The sequence below is a fragment of the Dasypus novemcinctus genome, chromosome 14, assembly GCF_030445035.2.
Source record: "Dasypus novemcinctus isolate mDasNov1 chromosome 14, mDasNov1.1.hap2, whole genome shotgun sequence".
NCBI lineage: Eukaryota > Metazoa > Chordata > Mammalia > Cingulata > Dasypodidae > Dasypus > Dasypus novemcinctus.
The window spans coordinates 88093370-88117248 of NC_080686.1; the positions used below are offsets into that span (position 1 = coordinate 88093370).

At 50.9% G+C, this 23879-nt stretch overlaps 1 protein-coding gene across 24 annotated transcripts in view; it reads right to left on the reverse strand.

Moving 5' to 3' along the window:
- MTSS1 (MTSS I-BAR domain containing 1) overlaps nucleotides 1-23879 on the reverse strand; it is a 164217-nt gene that overhangs the window by 37888 nt on the left and 102450 nt on the right. For all 24 annotated transcript variants that reach the window (XM_058276016.2, XM_058276018.2, XM_058276023.2 and 21 more), the window contains one exon: nucleotides 1522-1606. In XM_058276016.2, coding sequence (XP_058131999.1) covers nucleotides 1522-1606 — 85 coding nt within the window. The remainder of the gene's footprint in view (nucleotides 1-1521; nucleotides 1607-23879) is intronic.

The following is a 23879-nucleotide window of genomic DNA, read 5'->3' on the forward strand; positions in this document are numbered from 1 at the left end:
TCACTCAGAATGGAAGCTCTTGTTCTCATTAAGCAGTAACTCCCCTCCCTCCTCCCCCAGCCCCTGGCAACCCCTAATCTACTTTCTATCTCCATGAATTTGCTTATCCTAGATTTTTCATATAAGAGGAATCATATAGTCTTTGTCCTTCTGGGTCTGGCTTCTTTCACTCTCGCAGGTTCATCTGTGATGTAGCATGTGTCCGAACTTTATGCATTTTTATGGCTGAATAATGTTCCCTGGTGTGCAGAAACGACATTTTCTTTATCCACTCATCTGTGGGTGGACACTCACTCTCTCACTTTTTCGGGGCTCTGCTCTCCCGACAACCCCGAGTTAGCTGCCACCCATTTATCTCTGCCTGGCATTACGTCAGGTTGATTCAGCGTTACACTCAGCTCCATGAGCTCAGGGCTTCACCACTACACCGCACACACCTAATCCAGCGGCTGGCAGGCGACAGGCACTTAGTAAACAGCAGCTGCCGAGCTAGCGGGCTCCTCATCTCCAAAGCGGGGCGAGGCCCGCTGCAGGACTGGCAGGACAGTGAAACGAGATGACACGTGAAGGGGCACCTCACAAGCCCTGGGGCACTACGCAGAGGTGAACTGCAGGAAGGACACTGACACTGCATCCCCTGTGACAGTAGGTGCTTTCTGGCTTGTGAACATTTTCTTAGTTTTCACAAGAACGCTTCAGAGATTATTAACCCCTTCTTACAGGTGCTGAGAACTTAGGACAAGGTCACAGAGCGGTGTAAGCGGTGAGGCCAGGATTCGAACGCAGGCCTGGCTGCCTCCAGAGGCTGAGAGCTGCCTGCCACACGCAGCTACCTCCCATGGTCACCCTGCCAAAAGGGTCACAGTGATTTCTCCTTGGCAGCCACTTATGCAAAATGCTATCCATCAAGTAGAACTGTGTGGAATGGCTGCATTCTGATGGTCTGCTTGGGAAATAAGTTAGGTTTTCATTTGACCCCTGGTGACCCCAACTCCCCACGCCAGCCATTAGCATTTCTGCCCATTCTGGAGACCTGGCCAGGCAGGAGGCTGGCAGCACAGAGGCTCCATTTACTGCCTCTCCCCTCCTCGTGGGTCGGGAGGGAGCACAGAGGCCCAGAGTATCAGGGCAGCATTGCACATCTCACTCGCTCCACAGCTCCCCTGTAAGAGCTTCCCGCAGGGCGGTGGGGCCTGGCAGCCCTTAGCAGGAGGCACCGCTCCTCCCACTGACAGACGAGGAGATACCCGCAGGAGCACAGACACGGCCTTCCTGAAGGCAGGACCCCACTGTCCGGCTCCACACCGAAACCCCAGTGCCTAGAGCAGGGCCTGGCACGTGGCAGACACTCAATAAAAATTTGTTCCATGAATGAGCAAGAGTCAAGGGGAAGGATGGGCTGTGGGGTTTTAAACGTCTCGGGAAACCAGAGCTGCTTACGGGGAGCTGTGTTAGGTGCTACACTCCCCCACCCTGAAATCGGCAAGGGCATTGGAGATCTGGGCTCGAGACGCCCCTTACCTGGAAAACTGCCTCAGCTTGGCTTCTATGCTTCTGTGCCTCATGCACATCCTGGTGAGAGCAGAGCCAATCTCCCTGGTGCCACCTGGAAGAGCAAGCGGAAAAATTGAGGGATGGGGGTTAAGTAGGAACCTCTGAGGACTTCAAATAGAAAATGACAGAAATTAAAAACCAACCAAATCTTACCATGTTGTAAAACCTAAGCCAGTGGCTTTTGAACCTCAGACCATGACCATCAGTAAAAACAGATATTTTACATTGGGACTCAGCATACATGGCTAATTTACACTCACACGCATGCAAATATATGTGCATAGATCACCAAAATGAAATTACCCTTACTATATATGATAGTCTATGACTCTTTCTAGTCTGTTTTTCTTAAAATGCTGATTGTGATCCAGAAAATAATTTTAAACCCACTAATGGGTCATGACCTATAGTGTGAAAAATACTTCTCATGGAAGACAATCAAAATAGGATCTGATGTTTGGGGAAAAGATGAAGTTGTCCCTCTGTCCCCCTCCCCCCCACCTCTGGCCAAATAATCCTCTTTACACTACTAAGCACAACTAATAAGGCCACTGCAGCTAATTATTTTGAAACACATGTTCTAGAATGCAAGGAATTCAGAGAAGAGCAAGATAAGGCAAAGGGAATCAGGATTTTTTAAAAATTGGTTTGGGTATACCAGTGAGAAAGGTCCTCTGTAAGCACCAGTATAGTTTGATTTTCCTGAAATTCTCATGCTTTTCTCTTCAGGCACACCCTTTTCTGAAATGATTTTTGAAGTTCTCCTCTTCCTTCCCCCTCTAGAAAAAATGCTTGACTCAGCATTCGGCTGCGCGTGGGGAGGGGGAGGCAACACAGCAAATTGCAACCACAGATGGTAATTCTGCACCAAACACTAGGACACCATGCACAATTTACAAATGTTATGAAAACACCGGAGCTTGTGAAATCAGGGGGGAAAGTGTCAAAGAAAGCACTGTTTTAAACAGACAAGGCCTTTAAGGGAAAGCCACAGGAATTAATGACAAGTTTTAACCAAGTCAAGTTAACAGAAAAAGAAGCTCCTCCCTTTGAAGTACATGTGATCATATCATGTTATGTTTTCTAGAACACATTTCTAGACATACCCATTTGCTTTTTTGGTTCCACCTATTTTCCATTTTATTCTGGAAAACTAACAGGTTTCTAGAACCAAAAAACCAAAAAGTTCAAACTAGTAGCAGCATATATATTAGTTTATATATTTTATCTGTTTAGTCTAGAGGGAAAAGCCTTCTCAGGCCATTCATCCATTTCTCTACAACAGAGCTTCTCAACCTCCGCACTTCTGATATTTGGGGTTGAATGCTTCTTTGTTGCGGGGGTGGGTCCTGGTTTGTCTTCTGTGGACCCCAGAATATTATGTTCTGAAGTGAACCCTTCCTGTGCTGGTAAAGCAGTGTAGATGAGGCCTTTGGATTAGCTTCAGCTAAGGGAGCTTTCTTAGATATCCTTTGGATTAGACCGCTTTAGGGCTTTTGAATGGAGACAGCGCGAGGGGTGGCCCGGGCTGGGTCTCCACGCTCCCGCAGGGTCTCACACAAATGAACTGAGACTACGCAGAGGGAAAGAAGAGACAGAGAAAGGGAGCGCTGCCATTTTGACACTGCCATGGGAGAGTGAGGACTCCAGGTTCCCCTACAGCTGCAGAGAGACAGACAAACCCCGAGGGGCTCATGGAGACAAGGCCCAGGAGCTGTGCCTGTTTGCCCACAGCTGAGCTCAGGGAAAGAGCAGAGCCATCGAGGCCGAGAGAGGAGGCCCGGAAAGAGACAAGCCATGTGCCTGCTTGCCCACAGCTGCGCTCCAGAGAGGAGCCTAGAGGGGCAGGCAGTGACCTCGGCAGAGACGCCATCATCTGGCCTTGCCACCAGGCGGGACGCCAGGATCCCCGCAGCCGACGTCGGTAAGAAAGCATCTCCGATGATGCCTGGCTTTGGACATTTCATGGCCTCGGAACTGTAAGCTTTTACCTCAAAATAAATTCCCTTCATAAAGGCCAACCCATTTCTGGTAACCTTGCATTGACAGCCTTTGGAAAAGCAAGAAGGGTGGGGTGGGGAAACGCCTGTCCTGTGCGCTGTGGGATGCTCAGCAGCATCCTTGGGCCCTACCCACTGGGAGTCAGCAGCAACCCCCTCGCCCCCCCACCCACTGGTGACAATGAAAAATGTCTCCAGGAAGGACCTAGAACTCCCTAGGGGGCAAAATCACTGCACTCCCCCCCGCCCCCAATTAAAAACCATTATTTTAGAAGAAACTGAGCAAGAACCAAATGCCACTTTTAAAAAGGCTGCCTTGGTTTTTTGTATTTTGTTTGAGTACTACTTTTAAAATGGCCAGAAGCCGCTTAAAAATGGTGCCCTTTAGCTCCTGGCACCTGTACAGGGAGGCAGGGGCTCCAGGGACGTTACCGCCTCTCCCGGGTCACACCTCTGCTCCAGGGAGAGCCAGTAGAGGGCGCTGTTTTCACGCGTGCGCCTGGTCTTCAGGGCGCTCTCCCGGGTCTCTTAAGCTTTTATTGCTGGTGAGCGAGGATGAAGAACACTTTATCTCCTGGGAAATATTTCCTTTTTTTCCTGGTCTCCATTTGATTAAAAGTTAATAACCTGGCCACACAAAGAAACTGGCACACTCATTCACTGCTGCTGTGACTGTAAACTGGTACTTCTTCTCTGGGGGGAAATTTGGTGGCAACTATCAAGGGAGCCTTAGAAACATGCACGCTCTTTACCCCAGCAAAATTCTACCCCTTGACATTTAACTGGAAGGCATAATTAAGGATGAGGGCAAATCCTTATCCATGAGGACTGTCATCCAAATGCTGTTTACAACAATACAAACTGGAAATAAAATCCCTTTACAGGGAGATGCTTCAACAAACCATTTAGCACAGCCACACAATGGACTAGCACGCAGTCATTTAAAATGCTAAGGTCACAGAGATGAGCCGCTTTTAGAGCACTGAGAAAGTACCAGGCGCTAGTCTAAGGACTTCCTGCAAATCAACTCATTGCATTCTCACAACATCCCCATTTTACAGACAGAACAGTAGGTTAAGAAATTCATCCAAGGTTACCCTGCTATGAAGTGGGATTCCATTTACCCAGAGTCCATTCGATGACCCTCTCTGCATCTGGCACTTACATGCAAAGGGGGCACTAGGACCCTATCTAAACTCACCTGTGCATTACAGCGGGCATCAAGCTAGCTCATTTTGATATCTGAGCCTAAAACTGTCCGACTGGTGCAGCTGGGATGGAGCGCCGATCCTGGCTAAGCTGTACGACAACGGGCCGCTCCGCTCACCATGCATGCCTCAGTTCCCCGTGACACAATGACAGTTGGAAAAGGTCACTCAAAGGCTGGTTCTCCCACCTCACTTCTCTGCTCCACCCTTTCTGTTAATCTCCCCATACTTCCCATCGATTACCTCAGGCATTTCTCAGCCCAAGGCTTCCCAGAAATATCTGAGCTATGGCACAACAAGCAGTTTCTAATCAGACAGCCTGGGCTTCACCACCACGCCCCTGCCAAGAGGAAGCCCTGGACAGGAGAGGAAATAGAGAACCACAAAGAAAACCCCCAAGCAGCAGTGCCTGATCAACTGGGGCGAGGGCAGGGGACTGGCAGATGTCATCCTCCATGGCACCCAGGACAAGGACTCATCTGTCAGCACTGCTGCTGACCTCGGCATGGGGCCCCCTAAAAATAGGCACATCTATCTGTAAATGTGCTTAACAACGTCTTATGCTCTCCCTGACCCTTGCTAAAAATTAAAAAAAAAAAAAAAAAAATCAGCAGATTCGAATAAGCTTCAGAGGAAACTGGTTTTAGCTACAAAGAGCAGACATCTGGAAGAACTCTGGTTTGATAGTAAGAATATTTATGGAATCAAATGGCTGCTTGGGGCACACTCAGCAGCAGCTTGCGAGTAAGGACAAGATTATACTTATTTCTGTATTCCCAGCACTCAGCACTAGTGCTGAATGATCATTTACCAATTTGAGAACAAATCACCATACCAGACATTCATAAAATTGGTACATCTTTTTTTAAAAAGATTTATTATTTTATAATTATTTCTCCCCCCCACCCCCACCCCCCGTCGTCTGCTCTGTGTCTGTTAGCTTTGTATTCTTCTGTGCCTGCTTGCATTCTTGTCATGCGACACCAGGAAACTGTCGCTTTTTTGTTGTTGTTGCGTCTTCTAACTGTGTCAGCTCTCCATATGTGCGGTGCCACTCCTGGGCGGGCTGCTCTTTTCTCACACAGAGCAGCTCTCCTTGCGGGAAACACTTCTTGCGCATGGCCTCCACATGGGGGACGCCCCTGCATGGCATGGCACTCCTTGTGCGTGGCAGCACTGCGTGTGGGTCAGCTCACCACATGGGTCACGAGGCCCTGGGAATCAAACCCTGGGCCCTCCACTTCCCCAGTGCATCTTCTTACATGCACACTACAGGAGAGTCAAAACAAATACAAGGTGTTTATAATCTTGGAAAAGGTCTAGAATGATCCAAGGTTAGGCTAGAGAAACAATGCCGTGTTAGTGTCCTATTGCTGCTATAATAAATTACTACAAATTCAGGGGCTTAAAACAGCATGGATTGTTTACTATAAGTTTGGAAGTCAGAAGTCTGAAATGTCACTGGGCTAAAATCAAGATGTTGGCAGGGTTCCATTCATTTTGGAGGCTCTGGAGGAGAGTCCATTTCCTGTCTATTTCAGTTTCTAAAGGCCGTCTGCATTCCTTGGCTCACGGCCCCTTCTTCCATCCTCAAAGGCAGCAGTTTAGAATCTCTTCTCTCTGACCCTCGCTTCCGTCCTCAAATCTTCTTCCTGACTGTGACCCTCCTAGATGACACTGAGGGCACCTGGATACCCAGGATAACCCCCCCATCTCAGGATCCTTAACTGAATCACACCTGCAAAGTCCCCTTGGCCATACTATGGTAGCAGTTTGCAGGTCCCAGGGTTGAGGGTGTGGATGTCCACCACGGACAGGTACGGGCCATGACTCTGGACTCCCCAGCACCCACCCGTCCTCATATGGCTCACCTGGGCCAATGAAGCTCATTTCAGGCCATGTGGCAAAGGCTGGTACAGAGGCCAGACCAAGACAGAGAGAGAAGGCTGCAGTGGGGGGAGGGGGTATGGGGGCCCGTCTGGGCAAAGATTCCCTGATCAGAAGTCCATCATACCGAAGGGACCCTCGGGACGTGGGCAAGGACGCAGATGCCATCTTCATGACCACAGGGGAACCTGCCTTCAGACAAGGCCCATCTTGTGAACAGGGACAGAGAGCCTGAGCTCCTGACCACCTCCTCGAGGTGCCAAAATTAACACACCTGAGCTGCCCTCCCTCTGGACCTGAGCGTCCCATCGTGCTGGGTCACACCTTTCCTGCTTTTCAGCCACTCGGACTTGGTGCCGTTTTCTTGCTAGGTGGAAGGAGAAGAGGGATGGCAGGAGTGGCCTCCCCTCTGAGTGCTAGGAATCGACCTGGTGCCAAGTCCATGGCCGAAGCTGCTTAGGGACGCACGAACACCACCTGTGTGGTTCATGCCTGCACTTTCTACCATAACAAGCAGAAGTTTTTATCAGAAAAAAGTAGCAGAGAGTCTAGCTGACCATCTAAATTGGATGCCACACCCAGGAGTCAATCAGCAGAAAAAAATGTGGAGGCTGGAATATCAAAATGTGAATGATGGGTACAATACTGTATATTCTGCACTTTTAAATTCGACAAACATTTATTATGTATTGTCTGCAGCAAGGGCTCCAGCGCTTCCTAAGGTGAAGGAGACAAGCTCCTGAACCTTGCTGGGGGGGGAGGGCTCCCTTTAACACGGCGCAGGGGACACGACCTTTATAGTGGCTTGAGAGGGGAGTGTCCTGGTTCCCATTTGACACACGAAGAAACCGGAGCTCGGGAGGGCCAAGGCGCTTGCCGGGGCCACCGAGCTGTCCGCGGTCAAGCCAACTGCAAACATTGCTTTGAAAGGCTCGCTCTTGCTGTGACAGACCGGAAGCTCTCCTGCCAGGGGACAGTGGCACACGCCGGTCAGAAGCAGCTTACAAAGCATTTCATGCATTTTGGGGAGAAGGGGGAGGCATAAGGAAAGCAAAGCCACAGAACCACCATTCCTTCCCTCCCCGAAAGTCCAATGTGGCCAAACCCTTCAGACAGCCACTGGCCACGGCAGCTTGGTGGTCACCCACCAAGTGGTGTCCTCCCGTCCAAAGGCATCTCACGTGCAGGTGGCCCCATCTCCCTGCCTGGCAGGGGACGCGTGGACAGGTGGCCGCTGGGCCTGCAGCACGGGCAGGTGGCAGGCAAGGGCTGAAAAGCTGTTCTGTCCGGCGCGGCTCCTGCTGCCACGGGGGAAGGGTCGGAGGAAGCGAGCTTTAAAAACAGCCTCGGTCGAAAGCACTCCGCTACAATGAGCCACTGTGCACCTCGGCTCCCCTCTGAGGGCTGATATTGTTGGGAGGCTAATTAGGAGTCAGAGCCGCGGGACAGGAAAGGTTCTGGGACCCTCCACAGGCGAGTGGCCCGCAGGGCAGCGCAGTCCGCCCGGGCAGGGCGGCTCAGCTGTGTGGCCGCTGCCACCTGCAATGGGTAATTCTTCGTGGTGCATCTTTAGCAGTGCCCCTGGCCTCTGCCCACTAGATGCAGGAACCGCCCCTCCAGGTGTGACCAAAACCGTCTCCAGATATTGCCCAACAGCCTCTGGGGGGCATAATCGCGCCGCTGAGATCTACTGGCCTAGGGGACACGTACCCTGTCCCACAAGGGGGGGCACCGACCCTGGTGCTGAGCTGAGCGTGGGAAGCCACAGCCAACATGACCAGCGGGCCAGCTCCTCTTCCTCCAACTCATCACAGCAGCTAAGAAAAGCCGTTAAGCTCACCACCGCCCGCCCAGCTTCAAAAGCACAGAGGTAATGGGCAACTCCGGCTCTCCTAATGGAGAGAGGATCCCACTTGATGTGAAAGAGACGCGAAGGTAGAACACACAACCAGCATTCCCCACCAAGGCCACAGGCACCAACTCCCGCCCCCACAGCCTTCGGGACACCTTAATCCAGCTCGAGGCTGCTGGTGCTCAAGTTCAACACGGCAGAACTATTCAAAGAGCTATCAGAGTGGAACCAAAGGGCCCAAATCCGGCGGGCTCTAAGGCAGGAGCAGACCTGCGTCCAGCAGTTAGCAGGAGCTCACTCCTGTACACGGAGGAGGAGGGGCAAGGAACGAGGAGACAGACAAACCACTCAGTGGCTCGTGACTTCCACCCAGGCACAGGCTCGTGACTTCCACCCAGGCACAGGCCAGCAGGGAACCGTCGGCCCCAGAGAACCTCTGGAGATCTGTACCGGCCTCAAGACAGACGCCCTGTGCACCTAAGCCTGCCACGCTCACACCTCCTCCCACTCGGCCACGAGCGGTGCAGGCGCAAGCGGCAGGTGCGGTCTGAGGGTAGTCTGTGACACAGTGAAACCAGTGACTGCACCCACTTGGTTCTGAGCTCAAAAGACTGGTGGTTTAAGTATATGATTCCTGGGCACGTAACGAGCAAATAGGAGTGGAGGTGACTCCTCCACTGTGATGTGCTTTATTGGGAGTCTTTTCCCAAAACATAACCATTTCATTTGCTCATCTTGAACCTGCTGAGGTGCAGCGGCCCAGTCCCCTCGCTGACCTGCTAGAGGTCTGGGGACTCACTAGGTGGCTGCATCTCCAGACTTGCCTCCAGGTTCCGAAGGGCCTGGAAGCCCCATTCTCATGGTGGCTGATACGGATTCTCAGCACTAACTCTGTGCCGCATCCTGGATTAGCATGAGGATGAGGAGGAGTAGAACTGAAAGGCTGAGCTCAGCTCAGATAACGTGACTCAAAGCCCAGTTCCCATTCATTGGCTGTGGGACCCTGGCAAGGGTCTTACCTGCTTGGTATCAAATGTTGATGCTGGTACTCGAAGAAATGGGTATGTTGTTGCAAAAATCACACCCCAGATGCATCATCTGTAATTCCCAGCTTAGGCTTCTTATGAAACAATGTGAGTACCCTAGACTTTTTACAACTTTTGTCCCAATCTTTTAAAAACTGCCTCATCCACAATTAATAGGATGGCTTTTTTTCTTTTCTTTTCTTTTTCTTTTTTTAAGAAAAGCAACTTGCTTTTATCATATCTTTCTAAACATTCCACTTACTTTGTAGAAACAACAAATCTTGGTTTTCACACTCCTATTTCAGAGGTTTACATAACTTTAAATTACTTAATAACAGTATGTACCACTGGCATATCCAGGTTTGGGAACACACCTGGCTGCTGGTGAACCTACAACTTGGGTTGACAGGTGTGTAGGCATCTGTGGCAGGGTGTGAGCTGTGAGCTTACTGAAGGCATCAGTTGGTGCATTTTGTTGAGAAAATAAGGACATAGATTAAACCCGTGGGTCAGTTACATAGAGCTTTTTTTAATTTAATTTAATTTTTTTATTTTTTTAAAGATTTATTTATTTAATTTCCCCCTCTCCCCTGGTTGTCTGTTCTCTGTGTCTGTTTGCTGTGTCTTGTTTCTTTGTCTGCTTCTGTTGTCGTCAGCGGCACGGGAAGTGTGGGAGGCGCCATTCCTGGGCAGGCTGAACCTTCTTTCACGCTGGGCAGCTCTCCTTACGGGGCGCACTCCTTGCGCGTGGGGCTCCCCTACGCGGGGGAACCCCTGGGTGGCACGGCACTCCTTGCGCGCATCAGCACTGCACATGGGCCAGCTCCACACGGGTCAAGGAGGCCCGGGGTTTGAACCGCAGACCTTCCATGTGGTAGACGGACGCCCTAACCACTGGGCCAAGTCCGTTTCCCCATAGAGCTTTGATGGAGCCAAAATCAGCCCGGCCCTACGGGAGGGCAGGGGCCAGTGCAACCCGCTCCCCTGGGCTGGAGTGCCTGCCCACAGCAGGGCAGCAGCCACGAGAGAACGTAACAACACTCACTCTCCCCGCAGCTAATCCCACCCTTCTCTGAGGAGCGGGCCAAGTTAACAGGAGACATGGCAGCTTCTGCAAAACCTGGAATTGTTCCTCCTCCCAAACTTTTCAGAAGACCAAAGGCTGGGAAGGAGCAGCCCACAAGGCCTGCCTGGAAAGCTCTGTTCTTATTATCAACAGTCATTTATCCACAAAGGGGTTCCTGGATGAACTCAGTGCTGTAGGCTGAGAGGGCTGTGATAACTCAAGTGCAGTGCACCTCGATTCCTCCGTGCTCCCCACTTCAAAACAGGCTAAAGAATTTTCTGTTTTTGAAGTACCAGGGCTGGGGACTGAGCCCAGGATCTTGTGTGTGGGAAGCCGGTGCTCAACCACTGAGCCACATCGGCTACCCTGAGTTGGTTTTTTCATTTGCTGGCTTGATGCTTTGTTTGTTTGTTTGCTTTTAGGATGCACCAGGAAAGAATCCATGACCTCCCACGAGGGAAGCAGGAGCTCAACCACTTGAGCCACACCCGCTCCCTCTAAAGAGCTTTTAAAGGTGCCACTGGCCCTAGATCTCTCTGTTTATTTTCATATTGCAAAACAGTCATATCATCACCCTCCTTTCAGAAAAGAATGAAAGGAAATGGAAAAACAAAGCTCCTACTGAGTTCAGCACTCAGAGTCAGGGCCACTTGGGGCCATTTTGGCAATGTCCCTCAGCAGAGGGTAATATTTTTATCCTCCACATTGGAGAAAAGGGTATCCCTCTTTTCTTTCTCACGAGCTCTCAGAGCGCCCAGAAGCCCTGAGATGTCAGGTGTCCGCTCACCTTGGCGGCAGGCTGGAGGACGGCCCGGGCGCTGCGTCCCAGAAGCCGCCCCAGCGGGCATCGGCTGCGCGCTGGCTGGGCACCCCTGCCGCCCGGGGGGACGCTGGAGGTCAGCACGTGCCACGGCTCACACAGCCTGATGCACACGCACACGACGGGAAGGCCGGGCATCCTCTTCCTGCACGCTCACAGGCGTGTTTCAGGATTCCTGTTTTATTTCACAACACAGAGGAATGGTGCCGGGTCTTTGAAAGGGAACGATAAACTGTCTCAAGGTGGCATCTGAGTGTGTGCCTGCATTCTAATGAGAACAGTGGGACTCAATTCTTAGGCTTGGAAAAGCAGGACCTGGATGTCCTAGCTAGCAAAGCTGACCCTCTACTCAAATGGCCAGCCCACTGGGCAAAATCCCTAAGGCTGTTGGCTAAACGACAATGGCCAGGCCAACAGAGTACCGGGTGAGGGGGGCACCCAGGCATGGGGACCAGGCGGACCGCAGCTATAGGGGGACACACCTCCCGAGGCTCTAAGAGGGGACCCCCACAGGCGACCCCCAAGCTGGAGCCGACGATTCTTCTTCCCTGGTAAAGAAGAGGTTCTTATGGCATCCTGGGTACTGAAGAGACAGGGTGCCACTCCTGTACTCAGTGAAAATTCAGAAGCACTACCTGGTCTAATTAGTGTGCTACAAAGGGAGGGGACAGGCTCCTGCCCCCTGGAGCTTCCAGACAGATCATCTCATCTCCCAAAAGTGGAAACAGTGGGTTTCAGTGGAGCCCTTGGAGCTGGAAGGCGCTAGAACTCACAAAGGCAGAAACCAGCAGTCCTCTGCGGGGGGCAGCATGCTCTCCTGGCCCACTCCCAGGAGCCCCCGCTCGCCGTGTTTCAGGGAAACTAAACTCATCCGCGTATGTGGGTTGGAGAGGCAGCTGGCTCCTGTCAGGGGGACTGTCGTTTTCATTAAAGGTCAAAGAAGGCTCTCGGGCTGTTAAGAACATCAAATTAACAAACCATGTTTCTTCTGGCTTCACTGGCATGTGGGCAGGTGGCACTGCTGGATGCCTGACATTTGTCTAACTATGGAGTGGGGAGGGGGAAGAAAGCAGGGGAGGGGTGGAGGGAGAAACACCCAGTTCCTGGTATTACAAGTTACCCTGCAGACCTTCTAGAGCCACCATGCGTGCCCTCCCCACCCAAAGTCCAAACACACTACATTAGAACTGAAAACGGTCCCAAAACCACCCAAATGGCTCCCGAGGTGCTACTGAGACACCTAAACGTTCTTGCAACAACACGCAGAAAACGCACAGATGAGAAACATGAGAAGGAAAGATCTGTCCCTTTGTCCCCATAGGGTTCCTTAGGACAAAAGTGAAAAAAACTAGTAAGATTTTAAAAAATAAACCTTCAAGCACCCCAAAGAAGGAAGCGTAACTTCCTGCCCCCTCCACCTCGCGCTAAGCTACCTGGTCAAAACCGTTTTATTAAGCTACTGTCATCACAGAGGAGACAAGGCACAACCCAGCCGTGCTTAGCACAAGCATTCAGCAAATGCCAGGTAGGGCTGGCAGCGGAGTTTGGAAAACACCACTGGGCCCACGTCCGTGGGCTGGGAGACTCTGCAAAATGGCAATCTTTCAGCCAATCTCACTTCCCAGCCTCTCCCACTTCACGACTTTTCAAAACGCAGAGGAAACAAAAACACACAATCCTCCTACCATCTGGCAGCTTCAGGCCAGCAAACACGGGATTCTGGCATGCGGGGTACTGGCAGCCATAAAGACGGATCTTCCTTTCTTTGTCGCTGTTTTAAAGGCAAAGCCCGAATGGCAACATGGGAAGAGAGGGACACGGACGTGCTCGGCCACGGGAAACCCTGTCGGAAACCCTGTCGGGAGCAAATGCCCTAGGGGGGACTTTTCACCGCCTTCACTTCCCGCACTTCCCGCACACTGGCAAGGGGTTGGAGAGCGGGGCGGGGTGTCACCTGGACCTTGGCTCCCGACCTCCACCGCCTGCGGGAACACGCACGGCCAGGGCCTGCCCGGGGTTCGGGGGCGCGGAAGCTGGGCTTGACCGAGACAAGGACGCCACGTTCAGGAAACACCGGGGTCGTCTCGGGTCGCGAGGTTTACCTGTCGGGCAGGTGAGCTGCTCGCAGCGGCTGGCTCCCGGCCTCCTCTCGCAGGCAGCTTTCGTGGAACGCCAGCTATTGTAGGCGGTGGCCTGGGGAACATGGAATCGGAACCCGGGCGCTCGCTAAAAGGCACTGTGCGTTTTAGGGCCTCAGCACCGGCTCTGTCGCACCCACCGTGCCCCACAGGCATGACCCGAAGGAGCACGCCCTGGCGCCGCCCTCTCGGTTGCTTCCACTGGCGACCAGAGCTCCCTGCCAGGAACAGCGACGCCTTAAAATCTCTAGCACTGGGCTACACCGCATGCCACTGGCCCGAGAGAGTGCTTCCTTTAAAGGGGTTTCTGTCCATCCCTGCACTATGCCAGAATGTGTTGATTTTATCATGTCTCAGGCTGCTTTCCAAATTATTAGAAATACCTAACATATACTGAATGTCTGCAGTGTGAGAGGCACTGCCAAGCAGATGGCATTCCTCTTAAAAAAATCTCACTCTATTTCTCACCCTTTTACAAGTTAGGTACCATAATCCTTGTTTTACGCTGAAGAGAAGGGGGTTCAGAGAAGTTAAGTAACTTGCCCAAGCTTGCACAGCTGAATTTGGGATTTGCATCCAGGGCTGACTCCACAGCCAAACTCTTAACCACTCCATTCTTGAGGCCATCTCACTGTGGCAAATAGGTACCACCTACAGAAATATTTGGTGAATGGGGAGTTAGGTTTTCTCCCTCAGCCCTAATTCCTTAGCTGAGGAGGGAAAAAGACCTCTTGTACCCAAACATCAGTTTTCATCAGCCAGATTCAAATCGTACTGTCACCACTTCCTCGATGACTGTGTAGGGCACCACACGCAAGGCCCTGTGCTCAGGCAGACAAGTACTGTCGGGCCTTGGCACGAGTCACCTCCTGCCACTCCCTGTGATACAAGGTACAGGCAGAGGAGCCTTCCCTCCTTGCTGGGAGAATCTTTCTCGAAGTCCTCCTTTCAGTGACTGCCTCTGCTTTGCCCCTCATCCCAGAAGGAGGGGTATCTGCTTTCCAGCTTCCCAGGAATGGCTACTGAAGCTACTTGAATGCAGGATGCCTTTGTTTTCCAGAAACACTGATGCCTTATAAAACGGCACTTAAGAGAACATGTGCTCATCCTAGGACATAGTAGGTGCTCAACAAACATCAGCGCATGGGAAGAGGCCGACATGCCAAGCTCTGGCCTCCTGGCTGGTGATACTTGCCCTTCTCCAATTCTCTGGGTTCCTCTCCCTCCTGCCCTCACTCTTCTCCACCCCTGCCGTACCCCCTGCTGCTGCAATAAGGAGCTGATCAAGAGACAGAAGCTGAGATGTAAGGTTCTAAAGGAAAGGTGGCCACAGTAAGGCCGAGATGCCATCCCTGGTGCTTGGGGAGGCCAGCGGAGGGAGACACGTGCCACTTTGCAGCTGACTTCCTGGCCAAATTCAACAAATATCATTTAAACTGCCTCACATCCTACCTTATTCTCTTCTTCACCTCTTCAATATCTATCTCATGTCATACCTTTCCCGCAAATAATTTCTAAATGAATATTTGGATGATTTCTGATGTAAGCAGAGGTAAAAAGCAACCAAGACTAATCCTAGGACAGCTAACAAAAGGCTGGCTCTTAAAGCAAACAGAGGAAGCAGGTGTCAAATGCAGGCAGGTGAGAAAGCGACACAGTGACGCTACCAGTGTCCTCAGGAACCCACCTGCTAGGTGGCCCCATCTGCACATCCTCCATCAGGTAATGCAAAGGTCCAAAGTGGTTTTAGTTTCTAGTGCCCAAACCGAGTCTCCAGGTTACAAAGTGGGAATGTGGATGTACAACTATGCTTGGTATGTCTCTCTTGCTTGGGCTAACTAAATCACTGCACCGCATTCAACACTTTGTGTTAGTACTGTATTATATCTGGTCAAAATGATCCCATATTAGCAGTTATTATACCTCTCTAAAGAAAAGATGGGGGCTAATTATTTACATATGCAGTAAATAAAATCTTACAAAGCTTAAGGTAGGTCCATCAAAGTTTGGAGAAATACGAGGAGTCCTTGGTGGCTGAAAACCACTGTTCCAAGTGCAAGGTAAAATGTGCATACAGCCCCCAGAATACTCCCTGTTCTGCCCCATTCCTACAATTCTAGCCTCTTGATGACCCTTCAAGGATAAATTACATTGGTTTATACTAGTTGCCCCAGAGAGCTGACCATACAATGTAATGAAAATGCTTTACTAGATCATCAGAACTACTCTTCTTCCTCTCCCTGCCCTCCTTTCTCTTGCATCCTTCTCTTCCTCACACCCACTTTACTAACCCTCTTCTTTGAAGAGCACCAAATACCTTCTCCTAAGGAAAAGTGCCACCATGAATGGCTCCCGTCTGACAGTTGCGCAGTTGTCAATGAAACCCAGCCGGAGCTGTCAGGGGGCAATGGGATTGGGGGCGGAGGCGCCGAGCGTCCACCCGTGTGTCCTGAGGGTGAGCCCGGGAGCGAGGCACATAGTGGCCTGCCCTGCTCACTCAAACGCCTCACCCAGCCCCGGAGGCCCAGTTGAGTCTGACTTATTGCCACTGTGCTGTGCACGCTCCAGCAGACAGCAGCTGTCCATTTCCTGGCTCTACTGCTCCTCCCCTGCCCTGGGGAGCGATTAGGGACATAACTCTCAACCCTAAGTTGTAGGCAAAAAAAACTGCTCATCTTTTAGGATAACTTCTGGACAAAGGCAGGGATGACAAGTGGGTTTCATCTCCTGGGACAATTTTGCTCAGTTGGTAATGTATGCTTGGAGCACTGCGTGGAGAAGGATTCTGAGGCTGGATCTGGACTGGACAGAAAATCCAGTGCCTAGACCGGCTAGCCATGTCTGCTATGAATGCAGGATTTAGTGGAGGTACACGTGCCCTGATTTGTTATCCTGGCCCTAAGGTCTCAGAAGAGAACTAGAACAGAACTTCTCAAACTTTAATATAAGAGCCACCAAGGGGTCCTGTTAAAATAAAATGTATGTTCAGAAGGGCTGAAACGGGCTGGAGGTCCTGCATTTCTCACAAACCACCCGGTGATACTGACCTGCTTGCTAGACCACCAAGCGCACACTGAGAAGAGAGGCTAGATTAGTTCATCCTCCATACGCCTTTCCCCAAATCCCTGTGAACTCCAGCCCTGCACGGAGATTCTGCCGTATGAATCAAGGAGGACCAGATGTCCCAGACTTGGAGGAGAGACCAGCGAAATGGGACTGTTTACCAACTTGCACCCCCATATGACATCGGGGTCTGCTGCTGGGACGGTGGCCTGCTGGTGAAGCTTCCCCACCCCTCGCCTTAGCCTCACATCCAAGGCCAGACTCTCCCTCTAACCGGATGTCCTCCTGCCAGCAAATGAACCTGAAACTCTTACGTCTAGAGAAAAGAGGGTACCCAGGGGTATCAGACAATGTCTGAGGGCAAACTGGCTCGATGGAAGCCAAGTGGGGGCAGGAAGAGGCCACCGTCTCTCCCCATACCTGGGAGGTTCAAGTGGCCTATGGTGAAAAGCTGCACTTGGCGTAAGTTGTTCCCTCCTGCCTTGCAGAGGGTGCAAAAGCAGCTCAGAGGCCTCCAGCACTGGCAAAGGACGAGGGGAGAACAGAGGGAGGAGAAAAGAGACGAAGGGAGACCTGGACGGTGGCAAGCTTGCCCGCCCACCTCCCTCTGCCCCAGCCTCCCCCTGCACCCGCCTGCACTGCTGCGCTTATCATTTTGGCCTGGGCTTGCTCTTTCATAGGTCTGCGTCCTCCATGAAGCTGTGAGGTCCTCGCGGACAGAGACAAAGTCCAAGCAATTCCTGAATTTCCATTGTCTGGCAAGATGCACAACCCAGGAAAAAACGGCTCTCAACAAGACAGATGCAGATAAAATAAATAGAGAGAGAGAGAAATCACACAGAAATTAGACAATGTCCTATTCTGAAGAGCAGACACTCATAACATTTTGGCAGCTAAGCTAAACCTGAGCTCCCAGGAGAGGGCCATGAGAGGTTCTTTACAAGAAATTAGGCTCACCCATGGATCCACTCTACCTGGTGGTATGTAATCAAAGGCATGCTGTACCCTAAAACTGTGTGCTTCTGCGAGGCCTGACTGTTTTGAGACTCAAGATCAAGAGGGTATCTAAATGCTAATCTAAAAAAGCTTATATCAATACTTTGCGATTCAGCCTGCCTTTCAAATAAAATTAAATGAGCACCTACAATGTAAAACACATTATAGGATAGTGGTTATTTCATAAGCAAGAACATGCACAAAAGAAAAATAAATGGAAGGCAAACCAAAGAATAAAGTCCTTTTATTTTAAGACATGGAGATGATACAGACTTCAAAAGTCCCTCGAAGGATGGAACAGGGCCCATTAAAATGTTCACAATATTCGGAACATATTTTTTTAAAGATAATTACTGACAATCTCAGGAAGCTCTGGTCCCCTTATATGCTATTAGAAAAGCCTTTGTGGGAGCAGATCTGTTGCCATGACAACAATTGCTTGGCTGAATATAAAGAGGGACAAGGGACCTACCAAATGGTATTCTCCACAGTAAGCCCTGAGATTTCTTAAAGCCACTTTCTAAAGGACCCTCAACATCAAGGAGTTACAGAATCTACAAGCTGAATGAGACCTTAGGGCGAAACCTAGTTTTTCTTGATATCAGAATTTCCTCCTTATCACCACTACAAAAGGGCGTCTAGACTCAGCTGAAACAGCCCCAGGATCAGAGACTTTATTTTCCTCCACGCTGGGAGAGACTCAGTAAATCTTGGAGAGAAGTGACGATAGGCATAAGGGAAGGGGGGATTCTGATTTGAAGAACCTGTCTCTTTCCAAGCAGAAGCTTTAGGTACAGCCGCTGGCCTCTCCGGCAACCGCTGCCATTAGTTCACTGCGGCCAAACCAAACACAAAGAGATGGCAAGTAACTTCTCCCGGGCCTGAAGGGCAGAGCTGGTTTCTGATTGCATCCGTTAGATGTTCCTGGAAAGTGACGCTTGTCGCTGTTGCTCTGAATGGAAACAGCAACAAGGCCCCTGGTGTTGGTCGAGGGACCACTTGGAAGGCTGCAGACAGCAAACACACGACGGCGAGCCTTGCCTCCACCAGTACTGGGGACAGTGCACAGGTGTGCGCACACTCACAAACCCACAGGAGACACACGTGCACACATACCCAGCTCGCGACTCCTACCAAGCTCCTCTGCAGGGCCCCGCCAAGGACGGCTTCTCGCAGAGCCCTGAGACCAGTGCACGTGGGTCCCAGGCAGCCCGCAGGGGGACCCGTTTGTGTGGAACAGGATTAGCAGGAGACAGAGGGTGGGGCTGGGGTATGGCTGGGTGAGGAAGTTGTGCCACAAAAGCGGGTGCAAGCCATGCTGACACGCACCCCACATCTTGCCCACGTGCGCTGCTAGGAAAGGGAGTAGTCTGCTGAGAAATTTCCAGATTCCCTGACCTGAGCACACGACCTCCAGTTGTCTCCCGACACCACCCCCACATGGTGGGGTTCCAAAAGGACAGCCACCATGTTCCACTGTATCCGTATCAGAACAGTCCGGACCCCTTGGCCGCCTTCACAATGCCATGTCCCTCATTTCCACCCATCTTGCCACTTCCCAGATGTCCCTTGGAGCCCATCTGTGCCTTTCAAAAGCCACTCGGGGCCGACACAGCTGTGCTTGTGACTACCATTTTGAGACAAGCTTAATGGCTTATTTCATATGAGAAAGAGTCAGAAAAATTTAAAGGAAATAATCTGTGTGTGTTTTAGTCTCCAGTTCCTTTGATGCTTTACAAATTTTAATCTCTACCATCCTGACTGAAGACCAGCAACTTCAACGAAAAAGATCTGCATGGATTTGCATTCTCCTTGTTATCAGAGGTCCAGATGGGCTCATTTCACAGACACGGATGTGATATTAAGGCAACACCAACGAGCAAGCGCCTCCCTGGGTCCCAGGCTCCCCCCAGGGAGGGCTCAGCAGCCCATGGGGTTCATTGCAGGACTCTGCAACGCAGCCTCTGGGCTTCCCACCAAGGTTCCCAATCGAGCAACTGGCACTAATTTGGGGAAGAACACAACAAACTAAAGCAAACTACCGATTGAGGCAGGAAACAGCTCCTGCAAGAGCCAGTCTCTATCAGCAAACATCTTCACGGGGGTGACGATGCTGCTTGAACCAGCGGTGACATCTAGGGGAAAAGAGGACACACACCAACGGCTCCTGACCACAAGACGGAGGACTGGGGCGGAGGAAGCATGGTCTCACCACAGCAAAAGAACCCGAGGCGGGTGCCCACCGTAGCATCGTTAGCTGCCGTTTCCAGGCGACCGTGAGTGCCCGCAGGAAATGGCATGGGCAGAGCGGTCGTTAGGCAAGAGGTGCTTTGCATTCATATAAAGGCTCTGGTTTATTTCAGGAGATGATTACCCAGTTATTTCAAAACTGAAACTGACCATTCAGGTGGAAATCTTGGCATCAGGGATCTGCTAGTCCCAAGCAACATCACTGGAATGATTTCAAGTTTAAAGTGGGCATGAGAGAAAGAGAGAGAGACAGACAAAAGTGAACCCAAGGGCGGATTTAGATACCTGGCAATACTGGGGTGCTGGATTAATACCAACTCGTATTTAGCACACAGTCAAGCACTCAGAGCAGACTGGTAACTGTGGTGTTTGAAAAGGAGACTGAGTCAACCCAATTTTCTTATTTTTCAGGTTCAAAAGATTGAGTGCCATCAAGGGGATGACATAACCCAGGTCAACCACCATCCGGCTGACTGCCCCACCCTGGCAAGCAAGCAAATCCCCGAAAGCTGGGCACTGTGATATTACATGGAGAAGAGAGCCCTGGGGACATTTCCCTCACCCTGCAAGTTTGGCCTGATTCCTGCAAGTGTGAGATCCTCAGCTGCAAGCTCTGCTGGTTTATGCACCTACACCCGAGCCCTCGGTTACACCATCGCTCGGTCCACTCCATGAGGACCATCTTACAGATGAGGAGCCATGGCTCCCAGAGCAGAACAACTTGTTCATGGTGACCCATAGAAGTTAAGATTTCAGGCTCCGAAGCTGGGCCTCCTACACTACTATTCCAGTTCTCCCTCCAACCAAAGATGTAATCTTGGGTGGGAGCCACTCTGTGCCTCAGTTTCCTCACCCAACAATACCTCCTCCATAGAGCTATCAGAGGATTGAATAATAATCCAAGTAAGGTGCTGAGCACCAGGCCCTGTGCATACAAAAGAAGCACTCAGTGGATACTTACTATTGTCTTGCTATTAGCATTTAAACCCACAGCTGTCTGATTTCAGACCTCTTTACCATCTTCCTTCGCAAGCTTCACGCAACAAAAGACTCAACTAAATCTGGTTCTGATTTATACCCAACCTCATTCCAAAGTGCATTTGAGTTTTCTTTTTGACCTCAGCTGCAATTTGTGTGATGACTGGGAGAAGGAGGTCATTGCCCCAAAGACTCTCACAGAAAGATCCTTCAAGCCTCCTCGGGCTGTTGTGTACAGTTCCACAGGTCACTGCACGACTCCAAGGACACCATTTTCCTAGATAGTGAGTCTTGACCATTCTAAAGTCGGATTTCTACCCCAATCAAATCCAGAATGATAGCTGAGTACATTTGAATCACAGCACTGCCAGTTTCCCTGCTTCCAACCCCCTCCTTTCTTTTCCTTTTGTCTGTTGGCAAACTTTAAAGTAGACAGCTCACTCTCAACTAAATGCTGGCTCCCATCCTACACACTGGAGGAAAGAAGGGGCCCATCTCCTGCTAATGAAACCCGGTTTACGTTGAGGCCAGGTGCTAATGCTGACGGCTGACCACATCTATAAAATCACACGTTAAATTCTCAGGAGGTTCTACTCCTCTGAGGATGAAGTCAAGACATCATTTTCTTCACCTTCCTTGGTGAGTGGTTATTTTCTTTTCCTGTTGTGGAGAGAGAGGACCACTTGCCTTTGTCCTCATGGCAGAGATGGAAAATAGGAATCTCTGGTTTCCAGAGAAATGGAAGTCAAAGTAGTTCCCACTTGCCAAAGAGGTGCACATTTCAGAAGACTATTTGCACGTCTGCTGCTTTAGAAATAGGTACTTTTTTCCCCAAAGAAACAAGGTCATGAAGGGTAGCTAAGATTCCAGGCTTGCCCACAGATGTCACCCATCAGGTTCTATTAAACCTGACCGTGTCACTTATGTGTGAGGGTTTCTACAGGAAAAAAAGTACCCAATTTCAGCTTAGGAGATCAATTTCAGTGGGAAAGAGAAAAGGGTAGAGGGAGAAAAGGAAACACCTCCTGCATCTGGAAGGAATAAATGTCTGTTCCCCACCTACCATACACAGACACTAGGGTTAGGCTGTAAGACAGTCCCTGTCCTGAAACACTCACAGGCCCGTGGAACAAAACAAGATAAATGAGCACAGATGTTTCGATGTGATTGGATCCCCGATTTGGAATCAAAGAAAAGCCCATGAAGACAAGAAGGGCTTGTCTAAGCAGAGACAGAAGGGCCTAGACAGGCTAAGACTGCATACTGGGTGATCTGGAAGGTGGGGAAGATGCAGCATTCCTGGGGCCGAGAAGAGCATGTGCAAAGACCCAGCGGTGAGCGGGCACGAAGCACAACTGAGACTCCTCAGGAGTCCGATGCGGCTAGAGCGTCACAGACCTGCGGGTGGCAGCTAGAGGATGGGGCTGGAGAGAGAGGCAGGCCAAGGCCAAACCTGAAGGCCTCCGCAACAAAGTCGAGCTGAGCAAGGGGAGGGGACGTGACTTTACCCCAGCACCAAGGGGGAGACCTGCAAAGGTTTCAAAGTAAGGGGTGGGTGGCGGTGCTACCAGATGAAAAGGCCAGTCCCTGGCTCTGGGCTTTATCTTTCGAAGTGAAATATATATATATGGGAAGCAGCTTGACTCAAGCAATTGGGGTCCCATTTACCATTTGGAGGACCCAGCTTTGATCCCTGGGACCTCCTGGCAAAAAAAGAAAAACGTCATCCCAGACCTGCACGGCATGGCGAGGCACAGGCCCCCACACAGCAAAAAAATGAGGAGGCAACCAGATAGGGAAAAAAAAAAAAGTGAAATATACATAACAGTCACTTGTAGATCCACTGTAAGCCATCTGCAAGCAGGGACCATTTTTCACCGACAGGAGAGGCTCAGAAGAGCATCTGACAGGTGGAAGCTGAGTGAATGAGGTGCTTGTCCAGGAACGGCTGCTTTCATGCTTGCCTCTGACATCTGAGGTGCACGTACCCCTAGTTCAGTCCTGTTATACATATACCCCAACCCTCAGCGCACCAGCTTAGTCAACTGTCTCACCTCCTGCCTGTGTCCACGAAACCAAACAACTGCCCAGTGCGGGTTCCTACAGAAAAGCCCTGCCCTAAGGGGATGTCCTTGAAGAACCTGCTCATCAAGTGCGTGGGCACCAGAGACAGGCGTGGGTTCAAACCCCAGCTCCCCCAGGACCTCACGGTGGGGACTGGGCAAATTCCTCACCCCCCAAAGCCTCCATGTCTTTATCTCTAAAGTCAGGGATCATAATAAAAGATTGTGGAGAAGATTCAATAAAGTAAGTCTAGAAAACACAGGCCCAGGCGCACAGAAAGCACTACAGCGGGTACTGTTTGTAGAATCCTTACCACTGTACTCCATGCCACCAACAGGTTATTTCTAACAGTCACGTCCACTCAAGACTAGGCAACCAACTGGCAGCTGTGCCCTCCAGACCAAAGTGAGGCACTGTCAGGTCCTTTCAAAAAATTCAAGAGATGGACTTGGTTTACTTGAATCCTAACACTTCTTACAGGTGGAGGAAGCGGCCAGAGGGAACTTAGGAAAAATGGGAAACCGGCCTGGAGAAGCTGAAGGGCAGGAACTTGCTCTCACTCCGGGGTAGTACCAATGAAACTCAAGTGATGGCAACGACTACGTCTCAGCTTCTGAGGAGAAACCGAGGCCAGAATCAGATGTGACTCCTCGCCCTCCCAGGTGGGCTGGTGTCCCAAGAGTCATGGGACAAACTGACATATTTAGTGCCCTCTCCCAGTCAGCTTCCCGAAGCTCAGCCTCTCCGGCATCATCTCCCCTTCGTCGGAGGTGAGGGACCACAGGTCATCACGGCTCTGGGCCACATCCGCCTCGACTCACCCAGGAGTGCAGGTGCACGCTTCCCAAGGCAGGCACAGATAGACCAGAGCCAGTACCAACTCCTGCCACGTGGACATGGGGTCAGCAGGCTCCTTGAGATGCTAGACTTGTGTGTTCAACGTGCAAGACCCTTGCTGGAAGGAGGTGGGAAAGGGAG